At 42.6% G+C, this 11855-nt stretch overlaps 2 protein-coding genes across 3 annotated transcripts; both read left to right on the top strand.

Annotated features, from left to right (window-relative positions):
• The first annotated feature begins 436 nt into the window (after nt 1-436).
• Nucleotides 437-1811, top strand: LOC119135668 (cytochrome c oxidase subunit 6B1). The gene is made up of 4 exons (XM_037273453.1): nt 437-551; nt 991-1105; nt 1291-1391; nt 1538-1811. The coding sequence occupies exons 2-4, from the start codon at nt 1000-1002 to the stop codon at nt 1589-1591; spliced, it is 261 nt and encodes an 86-aa protein (XP_037129348.1). The 5' UTR covers nt 437-551; nt 991-999; the 3' UTR covers nt 1592-1811.
• Nucleotides 1812-5394: 3583 nt separating this feature from the next.
• On the top strand, nt 5395-11464 carry slc2a3b (solute carrier family 2 member 3b). Of its 2 annotated transcripts, none has more exons than XM_037273285.1 (11): nt 5395-5511; nt 5626-5715; nt 7050-7157; nt 7604-7764; nt 7839-8079; nt 8161-8323; nt 8398-8585; nt 8650-8754; nt 8837-8938; nt 9112-9315; nt 9457-11464. In XM_037273285.1, exons 2-11 carry the CDS (start codon nt 5692-5694, stop codon nt 9715-9717), a joined length of 1557 nt encoding a protein of 518 aa, XP_037129180.1. In that variant the 5' UTR covers nt 5395-5511; nt 5626-5691; the 3' UTR covers nt 9718-11464. The 2 variants fall into 2 exon arrangements, with proteins under 2 accessions (XP_037129180.1, XP_037129179.1); XM_037273284.1 differs by having other exon boundaries at nt 5402-5535.
• Nucleotides 11465-11855: the final 391 nt, after the last annotated feature.

Genomic DNA, 11855 nt, shown 5'->3' with positions numbered 1-11855 from the left:
AATCATTCCACATTTGAGGGTAATTGGAAGGACATTGAACATCTTCACTTGTTTGCTTTCACAGCAAAGAGGATGAGGGGAAGTCGTAGACAGCGAGACAAAAAGTTAGAAAAAAGTAGACAACCATGACCTTTGGAAGAGAAAGCTGATTAGCAGAGGGCCTGGTTCATCCACGGTCCACATTGCTGTTGCCAATTTAGCAAGGTTTTTCCCATATATCGTGACTTTTCCGACCCCTCGAGTAAACATTTTTCCCAAAAACAGACAAGCAAAAATGACAACAGTTGTCCATATGTTAGCAACATTGTGAGATGGATGTATAAACAAGTGCAATAAATTGACAAAGGATATAAAAGCCAGATAAAATAAATTAATAACAAATTTAAAAAATACACAACAAAAATTATACATGTTATACATGATAAGATATGTGTGTTTTGGTGGCCTCGAGTTTTTTTTTTTTTTGCACTGACTTTATTTCCCAGCATGCATTGTGCATCGAACAGGAAATACGTCTTTCCGAAGAGGACATAGCTGACAAGCACCTCAAGGTTAGCTCGCTTTCACAATCATATATGGCTTTTTCTGCATACATGCTTTTATAAACTCGATAATGTGCTACTAAATATCTTAGAGATAAGTCGCAGTTGCTGTCAGTGTCAGTCCCGTTCAAAAATATCCAAAGAGCTCAAGTGTTAGCATCTATGTATTAGCATTATCCTCGGCTAACCCTGCATGCTAACTCCCGTTAGTTGTTTTCAATCGAGTTGCGTGTCGCTATTTCTACTAAACTAAACATTCTGTCGTGTTTTATGTTATTTGTATTGCCAAACTGTGATCGAGTGTTACCAGCCGTTACTAATCGTGGTTTGTTCGTTTATTTATAGTTTAGCCGGCTAACAGCGCTAAATCTAAGCCGAGGTCATGACGATTTGCTCCGATTTAAAAGCATTCGCTGTTTAAAGTAACGTGTTCACATCGAATTTGAAGCTCGCAAACATGTCTGAGACGATTGCTGAGAAAATCAAGAACTACAGGACGGCGCCCTTCGACGCCCGCTTCCCTAACACCAACCAGACCCGCAACTGCTTCCAGAACTACTTGGGTGAGCCACAATCTCTAGTTCAGTTAATTGCGTGGACTCAAACATTGAATTGTTTTTTTAACGATGCATGCTTTTAGACGCCTCGTCTAATTTTTACGTGATCGACTAACTGTTGTAACTTTTAGGACACAAGTTGAATTTCCCCTCGAAGGATAACAATAACTTATTCTCAATTCTTTGCACAGACTTCCACAGGTGCAACAAGGCCCTGTCATCCAAAGGTCAAGATGTGACCCCCTGCCAGTGGTATCAGAAGGTTTACGATAGTCTTTGTCCCATGAGCTGGGTGAGGTGTACACATTGGATTGACTCAATTGGTTCATAATGTGCTTGTCAAAAATTGCCCACTGTGAATTGATGGCTGTTTTTAGACCTCAATAGTTTGAGTGGGCCCTTTAAAGATGTGAGCAATGTCCTCGTTGTGTCTTTCAGGTTGAGGAATGGGACGAGCAGATTGAAAATGGGAGTTTCCCTGGAAAGATCTAAAATGTGACCCCTGATCCCTGTCTAAATATTTGCAGGCCGTTTTTGTGACAGCTTCCGCTGTGGTGCTGTGTAGAACATCTTTAATATCATCGCCATCATCTTCTGTGGTGTTGGTGTTGCAAATGCACAACCATTTAACCTGCGCGTCAAGTCGAATATGTGTAGTTACCCCCTCTTTGGCATTGTTTATTCAATAAATAAATACAGTGCACATTTAATCGATTTTTTTCAGTGTATTTTTTTTTACTTGATAACCTGCCAATCCCCACCCAGTCAGAAATGCTTTTTTTTTAAAAATATATTCATAATCTGGTCATTAGGTAAATATATTTTACAAATGGATTTCAGAAAAGAAAATGACAGTTATTCAGTAAGGTACATCTGCAATATCTTGTAATTTGACACTTTGGCCACAAGGTGTCACTGTCGGATAGATTTCCACACCGGTTGGTCTTATTATGGGGGGTGAAGTTTTCCTAGTCGAAAATGTACTTGGAGTAACGCTCCACTGATGTGAACCTGCTGACACCATTTATGTTGCTCAGGTTTTTTTTTTTTTTTTTTTTTAAAGCCACTCTTCAACGGAGTTTCAAACAGGCTTGTAGGCTAACCGTTGCAACTGTCTTGCATAACAAATTGGCAACACACCTCAATTAGTACAGGCCCAAAACTATGCCTGATAGGTCCTGACATGTCTTGTTTATTTAGCGACTGCTAACTTGCCACATCGCCCTCTGTTGGCCATTGTGAGTAAAAACAGTTTTTAGTGACTGTCAAAGGTAAGCTGAACTCTTTGACATGTATTTTTTCTGTTAAAAATAAACTCTATAAAAATTGGTTGTAGAGTTGGGGATTCAAGTCAAAGTTTGAGTTTTAAATTAGGTTTGTGAAGCCAGATTTATGGTTTCAAAGTAAGTTTGGTGTTTTATTAAGTGTTAATCCGTATAGTGGAAACATGCTGGTCTGCTAAGACTTTTTTGATTGGTTTGAGGCAGCGGATGTGCGTGTCGGGCTTATTACACATGATCAGGAAATGAACACAAGTCGTTGGCTTGTGCGAAAGCGAGATTGTCAGACAGTTCCGCCCTCGCTTCCTGCCTTCATTCTTTTATTTGACCACAAAAACACTTATTTTTATTGTGTCCATGTCGCTGGAGGGCAGGTTGCCTTGTCGACAGATGACAGGATGGGACGTTGGGATTGGAGACTCTGAAGAAAGTGAGCGCTTTGCATTGCACGAGAGTGCGTGTGCGTGTGCATGTAAGAGCTGCAGTGTGTGATGTCACATTTGCAAAAGCGAACCGGTATGTGGCAAGAATGAGTGTTTGTGAATTACACACCCATGTGACGTTACTAGAAGGGGTAGTGGCCAACCCGCGGCTCGCGAGCCGCATGCGGCTCTTTGGCTGGTTTCATGCGGCTCTTCAGGAGATTTCACATGACAAGCGTCAAAATGCTTGGCTGACGCTGCCATTTATTCCCCCTAGGTGGCGGTGGTGCGCTGACCAGTTGAATCGGTTTGAGTTGAAAAGAAGAAGAAGAATGACGTACTGATGACAAATGCGCGCGTTCATTTGAGTTGTAAATAATTTGTTTCAAGTTCGCTCTCAAAATGGCAGGGAAAAAAAGCACAGCCAAACGAAAACATGAAGAAGAACCCAGGACGTTTTTAACAGAGTGGGAGAGTTTATATTTTTTTGTTGAACGTAATGGCAAGCCATTCTGCCTTATATGTCAGGCATCATTAGCGCATTTCAAAGCTTCAAATCTTCAACGTCACTTCAGCTCAGTCCATCCTAATATCGACCAGGAATTTCCAAAAGGGACTGAACTTCGCAAGCACAGGTTGGTCACTTTGAAAAGTCAGGCAGAAAAGCAGATGCATTTTTCCCAAAAATTTACAAACCACTGTTAAACTGTTAAATAACTGTCATTATCTTGGTGTGGGACATACACTACCGTTCAAAAGTTTGGGGTCACAAAATTGTTTGGGTGACCCCAAACTTTTGAACGGTAGTGTATATATTTATTTAGATAATTATTTATAGATTATATATATAATCTTCTGTGTAAAAAATCTTATAATATATATGTATACTTATATTCATAGATTATATATAATCTTATACAAATATAAGATATAATTTATAATATTTAATTCATAATATCTTATTATAATAATATTTACACTACCGTTCAAAAGTTTGAGGTCACCCAAACATTTTTGTGACCCCAAACTTTTGAACGGTAGTGTATATATTTAATAATCTAAACAAACTAAAAAAAAAAAAGAAATTTTCATGGCTAAATTCACTCGTTTTCCTCAATTCTATTTGTAAACAGCAGCTCTCGACTCTCTTTAGATCATGAATGTTGATCCTGTCAATAATAATCAAATCTTAGCAAATCGTTTGGCATTTTGTGGAGGCTTTCAAATTCCAGTCTGAGATTTAGGTGGGCTATAAGATTAGAATTGAAGTATTAGGGGAAGGAGGGGTGCGGTGGCGGGTGGCTTGTGATTGTTTGCCACCCACTGAGTCGGTCTCATGGTCTCTGCGTGACCGGGCTTTGTATCTCAGGCATGTGCACGTTGACCTTTGTGCCAGCGTTTCGGTGGGCAGCCGCCACAGAGCCTCTTTTCACCGGCAGTGTTTGTCCTCCACCTCAGACCCGTCCTCCTTCTCCTTTTTCTTCTTCTTCTCCTTCTTCTTGTATAAGTGAGGTCACAGTGATTGGGGGAAGTACACACTTTCATATTCGTATCAGTCGATGTAACAGTTCTCAGAGAAGCGAATACAGTGGATTGAAAACGTCTACGCACTTTTTAGCCGAGCAAAGGTTTTAAATCAACTTTTATTTTGAAGGCCCATGTCTGTAAATTGCCAGACAAAATAATTTTGGTGACTTGAAAATTCCTTCTGCTGTTCCCAAATCTTGCTACCCAAAGCCTTGATTGATTGTAAGAAACACTAGATGTAGCTAAGAGGGCCCCACCATTCAAGAACGTTGTGTGGTTTCGTGATAAAAGATACAAGTTACTTTTATCAACATCCTGTTAAAATGTTTTTGTGGCCATCTTGTAACTTGGCTTCATCTTATTTGAAAATAAACAGCATCTACAATAAATGACTCACAAAAAGCCGTGAACGAGACGCTGAATGACCAAATTGTAACCTCGTTTGGTCCAATGCATTTCCTGGTTTGGTTTGTTTTGAGACCAAGTTGACGCTTCACTATTGACAAACTGCACCAAGCAGGATGTTCTCAAAACTCTTACTACTATTGCCGAGGAGGGCTTACGCAATGCCAGATTTCCTCCCACCCCCTCAAGTATCAGTGGCTGGTATCATCAACCTCCACGAGTACCCAATACCTCAGAATAAGGCCTGTTTTGACCCAATACCGATTTTCCCACGCACCTCGATATACACTACCGTTTAAAAGTTTGGGGTCACAAAATTGTTTGGGTGACCCCAAACTTTTGAACGGTAGTGTATATATTTATTTAGATAATTATTTATAGATTATATATATATAATCTTCTGTGTAAAAAATCTTATAATATATATGTATACTTATATTCATAGATTATATATAATCTTATACAAATATAAGATATAATTTATAATATTTAATTCATAATATTTTATTATAATGATATTTACACTACCGTTCAAAAGTTTGGGGTCACCCAAACATTTTTGTGACCCCAAACTTTTGAACGGTAGTGTATTTTCTTTAAGAGTTGACTTAAATAATTCAGAAGCAGTTGTATTGAAAGAGACTGTTGCAGCACTGGGGGGGAGGCAGAGTATGAAGAGAAGTCGAGGGAGGCGGAAGAGGAGAAGGAGGAGTTTCTCGTCTGCCTCTGCTGTTGTGAGTGAGAGCAGACCATCTTCATTCTTCTGGACCCAAAACAGGTTGGCACCGTCCCCGTTCATCAGATATGTAACTTGTTGGTACCTGTAGCTCTCATTGGTGCGTTCTCGTTCTGCTGAAATAATCCTGCTCCTTATTTATATATTTGCTTTCAGGATTCACAGCTGTTTGCGCTGAGAGGTGTGTTATTCAAAACATCGATTTGTGTAAAAAGAGGCAAGATGGAGCGCATGGAAGATGACAAGGTAAACATTTGGCTTACTTGTATTCTATTAATGCAATTTTTATTTCTTTTTTTTTTTTACTGTAAACCTGCTAAAAGTTTCCATTCCTGTCTGTACACTTTCAGTCTCAGTTGCCACTAGTTAGGACTCCGTTTTAAGTGGCTTGTATTTGAATTTAAAAAAAAAAAAAAAAAAAAAAAAAAAAAAAAAAAGCTGGACTTCATTAAGTCACAGGCTGGCACTTCTGTAATTTTCCTTCGTGGTACGAGGAGGATGAGAACGGAGCATTTTGGGGACGTGACTAAGAGCGAGAGAGCAGGAGCAAGTTTCAACTTGAGCGCGATGCCTCAGTGTTTAAAAAAATGCACGTTGGGTTAGCAAGCGCGTGCGGAAGACGACAATGACCGGTCACAGACACAACATTAGGTACACCTGCACCATCATCTTTCTCAGAGAAGTCATTTGCACTGCATCCAAATGATTAAGAACCCTCATCACGATCCTTTCATGACATGCCGCTGTACCTAATACTGAAGGTACTACGCCAAATGCAGTGGTTTTGCTTTTGTAACCTGTTGCACAGTTACATCAACCTCAAGCTTACTTAACATTTTGAAATCGCTTGCATGGGTGTCCAAATACATACAAAACACCAAAAAGTGTCATTATTTTGTGCCTCGGTGCCTTTCTTTAGTTTATTTGATTTTATTTTGCTGTCATGTGTGATGCGGGGAAAAATGAGTGGGCCCAGTAATGTACAGTAGTTTTGAAATTCCTATTTTCAGCAATGAGCACTAAATAAGCAAAAGTAACAAATCCACCCATTAGGGTCACAGCGATTTTTGCCCCGCCTCTCGCCCAATATCAGCTGGGCTAGTCTCCACCTCCTCAACCTGGCGACCCCAAAAAAGGGCAAGTGCTGCAGAACCAGATGGATGGATTCTTCATACGAGTTCCCACATGTTATAAGTGACCGTTTAGATTTTTTGGATTATGTAACACTCCTTTAGAAATGGAGTTGAATTGCGTGTGATTCTCGGACGGATAAACGTCACGACCACTCCCCGGATTTTAAAGGCGTAATTTTCACGTTGCTTGACAGTTGGGTAACAAAAGCGTGTCGCAGCAAGTGCTCGACTTGCCAGTTGCACAGCGAGCGCTGCGGTTGAAAAGCGCCAGTTAGAGCCGAGATGTGCAAAAGGCTCATTGTGCGTTCGTGACGGCTGGTGTGTCCATAAACAACAAGAGCTTTGTCAAAAGGCAGGAACGCTGTTCAAAGAGAGGACTTGATTTGTCGAAAATCCACCCTCGTGTTGTTCTCATCTCGTCCTTTTTCTCTTGCCTCCACAAAACAGCCCAAGCAGAAGAAAGTCACATTGTACCTGCTCTACTGCGTGGCCACTGCAGTCATCGGTTCGCTGCAGTTCGGTTACAACACCGGGGTCATCAATGCACCAGAGCAGGTGTGTGTGTGTCAATGTGTGTGCGCGCCACATGCAAAATCAAGTCATCCACAGAGCAGATATTTGATGAAAACATTAAAGCATGCTTAATCTTAATATGGCACTCTTCCTTTAAGTGTAACTCACTGGCAGTCGTTGCTAATCATACAATTTGTCTATTTATGCAAAGAAATGTGCATTGCAGTTTCACATAACGGCAAAGACCATATTAAAGCTGTTTAAGGTGTGACTCATTGTTGTGGGAGAACAGTCATTCCAAAATATTGCAACAACTGATGACAAAAACGTTTGTCATTCTTGTGCGAGTTGTTTTGACCTTTTGACCTTTTATGCCCCCTGAGGGCTGTAGTATTATTATGGTGCCCCCTTGTGGATGGACAAAAATGCTCTTAAAGTTGAATGGCAACTTCTAATTGTTTATTTCATTTTTTTTATGACTACAATAGAAACTGCGCCGCTTCTTCCAAAACGTTTCTCTGGAGCGCTTCGATGAGCCCTTCACTCCCGGAGCCATCACCATGGTGTGGAGTTTTGCCGTGGCCATCTTTAGCGTGGGGGGTATGTTTGGCTCCTTCAGTGTGGGGGCCATGGTCAACAAGTTTGGCAGGTGAGTAAGTCAAGACCCTGCTCAGGTGTTCGTCCCAAAATGTCACTGTTGAAATGTCCTGTTCTCCCTGGCAGGAGGAAGTCCATGCTGCTGGCCAACGTTCTGGCTGTGCTGGGCGGGGGCCTCATGGGACTGTCCAGCCTGAGTCGCTCTTTCGAGATGATCATCATCGGACGCTTGATCATCGGTGTCTTCTGCGGCCTGTGCACGGGACTGACGCCCATGTATGTGGGCGAGATCGCCCCCACCGCCCTCCGAGGGGCTTTCGGCACCCTGAACCAGCTGGGCGTGGTCATCGGCATCCTGGTGGCACAGGTACGAGGACTGAACGTAATTAGAAACATAAAATATATATATATATATATTAATACTGTGTCTGTATTGATCAATGTTTAGATCTTTGGATTGGAGTTTCTTCTGGGCTCTGACAGACTCTGGCCCATCCTCCTGGCCTTGACCGTCCTGCCTGCCATCCTCCAGACCATCATGCTGCCCTTCTGCCCTGAGAGCCCCCGTTACCTTCTCATCGTCCTCAAACAGGAAGAGGAAGCCCGGCAAGGTCCTGACCCACAATCGCATGCCGCCGACTCTCACCTCGGCTTCTCGTTCTTAATTTCATTTACTCCCTTGCAGCGCTGGTGCGCTTGCGCGGTCGCCAGGACGTGAGCGAGGACATGGACGAGATGAGGGAGGAAGGGATGAAGATGGCCATGGAGAAAAAAGCCACCATCTTGGAGCTCTTCCGCTCGCACAACTACCGCCAGCCCATCATCATCGCCATCGTCCTGCAGCTCTCGCAGCAGTTGTCGGGCATCAACGCCGTGAGTGCGCTTACTGAGGGACGCTGAGATGAAGTCATGAGGGTGTACTGACATTTTTTTGTAGGTCTTCTACTACTCGACGGGCATCTTTGCCACGGCTGGTGTAACGCAACCCATCTACGCCACCATTGGTGCCGGAGTAGTCAACACCGTGTTCACCGTCGTTTCCGTGAGTGGTGAACTGCGAGCTTGTCCATCTTTCACTGCAGTCAGTTGGATTATTATTGCGCAATCTTTGGTGTTTGTCGCAGCTCTTCCTGGTTGAGAAGGCGGGCCGAAGGACCTTACACCTAATAGGACTCGGCGGAATGGCCGTTTCTGCCCTGGTCATGACCATCTCCCTTTCGCTTGTGGTGAGTGACAAGTAGGCGTGTCCATCAGTTTTCAAATCGGCTTGACATGTTCAGGTGGCACAAAGAAGCTGGAGCCCACACTAAAAAAAAATATATTTATGTTTAGCAGAACCCTGAAAGTTTTGTGATGTTCATAATTACTATTGACGTCATTTTTCTGTTCGTCTGATCAGAAAACGACCCCGTCTCTGAGCTACTTGGCCATCGTGGCCGTGTTTGCCTTCGTGGCCAGTTTTGAGATGGGTCCCGGTCCCATCCCTTGGTTCATCGTGGCCGAGCTCTTCTCCCAGGGCCCTCGACCCGCCGCCATGGCTGTCTCTGGGTTCTCCAACTGGACCGCCAACTTCCTGGTGGGCCTCGGGTTCCCCAAACTGGAGGTATGTACGAGTTCAGGATGCTTTTATTGGAAGTGAAATACAACCAAACTGCACATAGTCGATTGTTCACATACCACAAGAGGGCGCCTGTGGGCCACACTTTGAGAACGACCCCACGAGCTGACCCAAACTCTTCCTCAGGAACTCTGCGGGCCTTACGTGTTCATCATCTTCATGGTCTTGCTCATCATCTTCTTCATCTTCACTTTCCTGCGAGTGCCCGAGACCAAAGGAAGGACCTTTGACGACATCGCTCAAGCGTTCGCCGCCAGCGCCGCCAAATCCTCCGGCTCCCCCGTGCCCGAAGCGGCGGTCGTGGATCTGCCCGGGAGCAAAGAACCTCCGCCCATGTCCCCTACGGAAAAGGTCCCCATGGTGGCACTTCCTGCCGACAAGCCCTAAAACGGAGAAGTTAGAAAAGGTCAGTGAATGACATCACATATGAGACTTTTTATAGATTCAAAAAAATCACATAAAACAGGGTATTTGATTTGTTGTGTGTGGAAATGCCAAAATAATTAACCCGGGTCCTTGTAAGCCGGCTTTAACGGAATTTCTGGCCCATAAAACTTTGTTGACGTTCTTCGCCAACCGCCCGCCTCGTTTTTAAGAGGATCACTGTGCATTCAGTGTTAAGACCCCCTCGGCCATCGGCTGCGTTAGAAGGTTGCCGGATTTGAGCTTTTAGGTATTGAGGTCAAGCTCAGCAAAGCCCGACTGACCCCGAAATGCTGATGGCGGGGGTCCCGGACCCCAAAGCCTTCCCTGTGACACACGGAGGAATACGGCTACTTCAAAGAATTACATCCAAGCCACGAACAATGTGATGTGTGTGTTTATACCGTGTGCGTGTTGGACTCTGCTGCTAAAGAAGAAACAAGTTGTGTGAACATCTACTGCCAAGGAGGAACTTTGATTGCATGACCATGAGGTGGACTTGAGGCTTTTTGCTGACTTTTCACTTTTTCCAGCCAATGAAACCAACCACATACTTGCAGACCGAAAAGTGTTGCTTTGGCGCCATCTGGGGGCCTCTTGGGAATGAAATGTGTTGAGGAGCTTCATTTGGATGAAAGTAGTAAAGATTATTCGAGAAGGAAATTACAGTGGAGAGTCAAATACTTGCAAAGGTCTGTCTCATACAAAAGTAGTGCTTAACAGTAATGTGTAAATTAAAAAATTTCCCTCAATTACATTTAATGACTTTTTAGAGCCGCTTCATTAGCGTTTATTTTTTAATTTTTAGTTTCATTATTTCATTAGTTTCAGTATTACTGTATTTTTTTCATATAGAGACTATTTGTTCACTGAAAGGGAAAAAAGTCACAACTATTATAAATAATAATGAAATTAATAAAATAATTAAAAACATTTTTGATAACTAACCTTAATATCATTACGGTGGCAAAGCACTACTTTTGTTTTAGACATTTCTACACATTGACTTAATGAAGCTCTTACTTGCACTTCAACATAGTTCCCAGGCGCCAAGATGCCACAGGAGAGCACCAAAGCACTACTTTTATTTTGGGCAGGGCTTTGGCCTACAAACAAAAACAGCAAATAGGAGAGCAAATTGCAAACGTTTGCTCAAAGTCTGCTGATTCATTTTCAGCAAAGAGGTCCAATCAAAACACTAGCAACTATTTATTTCAGTGGTTTGGATGCACGAAAAATGAGCATTTGTTTGTTTTGAATGCTGCTGCGGCAACGACAGTAACGACTGCGACAGCAACTTGAGGAGCCAGCAGCGTTACGTTTGCACTTTGGTGATTTCCGTCTGCCGTCCTGCTTAATTTTCATCCACTGGACGCATTCTGTCAATTTATTCAATATGTCGAGATGAATCCTCCCCTCCGAGATTCTTTTGTAGGCTGACATCGTTGAAAGTTTACATTAACTTCGATTGGCCCTTCGAGGGGTACCTAATATATTGATTAGAGTGTACGTTTATTAAATGCTAATTTTTCATGCTCTTCTGTCTTTGGACTGTTATAATGCCATTCCTGTATGCCAGCCTCTAATATGTATATTTTGCTCTGTGTTTGCATTTTTATATGGGTACGACAAAAATGGTGAGTGGGTGTCACTTTGCTGTGAAACAACTCCTTGAAAAAGTGGAAATAAAGTTGTGCATCTGTTTAAAATAGCGACTCTGTGCCTTAATCAGTGTGGATTTTTAATGCTTGCAACCGTTCCGTTTCGGCCCTGCGTGCAAGTGTGACAGCAATGCCTGCTCAGTGGAGCGACCCAATATGGTAAATAAAATAAAACTTTAAATAAAAAAAAAAATGGGCACAGGCAGTTGGATAAAATATGCAACACGAGCAAGAGTTCAAATTTTCTGCCTTGACTGGTCATTTTGCATTGCTTGCATGAAGTCTTCTTAAGACTTTTAAATTATGCGGTTGTTTAATGTGCAATTATTTGTTTTAGGGTTAGTTCCAAAGTAAAGTTCAACTAGGAGTGGCGTAAAACCACGTGACATGAAACCACTTGAAGCCTCTTTTGGGAAAAAAAATGTTCACTGCAATGACAAA

Source organism: Syngnathus acus, chromosome 16 (genome assembly GCF_901709675.1).
Source record: "Syngnathus acus chromosome 16, fSynAcu1.2, whole genome shotgun sequence".
NCBI classification, from domain to species: Eukaryota; Metazoa; Chordata; class Actinopteri; order Syngnathiformes; family Syngnathidae; genus Syngnathus; species Syngnathus acus.
Note: the sequence above shows the minus strand (reverse complement) of the source record. Positions and strands in the feature narration are given on the sequence as shown.

Excerpts from the sequence above, each read along its gene's own strand:
- slc2a3b (XM_037273285.1), top strand. The coding sequence starts at position 5,692 with ATGGAGCGCATGGAAGATGACAAG. Across the intron at positions 5,716-7,049 it reads AGCGCATGGAAGATGACAAG|CCCAAGCAGAAGAAAGTCAC; the intron begins GTAAACATTTGG and ends TCCACAAAACAG. Across the intron at positions 8,080-8,160 it reads TCGGCATCCTGGTGGCACAG|ATCTTTGGATTGGAGTTTCT; the intron begins GTACGAGGACTG and ends ATCAATGTTTAG.
- LOC119135668 (XM_037273453.1), top strand. The coding sequence starts at position 1,000 with ATGTCTGAGACGATTGCTGAGAAAATCAAGAACTACAGGACGGCGCCC. Across the intron at positions 1,106-1,290 it reads CTGCTTCCAGAACTACTTGG|ACTTCCACAGGTGCAACAAG; the intron begins GTGAGCCACAAT and ends TTCTTTGCACAG. Across the intron at positions 1,392-1,537 it reads GTCTTTGTCCCATGAGCTGG|GTTGAGGAATGGGACGAGCA; the intron begins GTGAGGTGTACA and ends TGTGTCTTTCAG.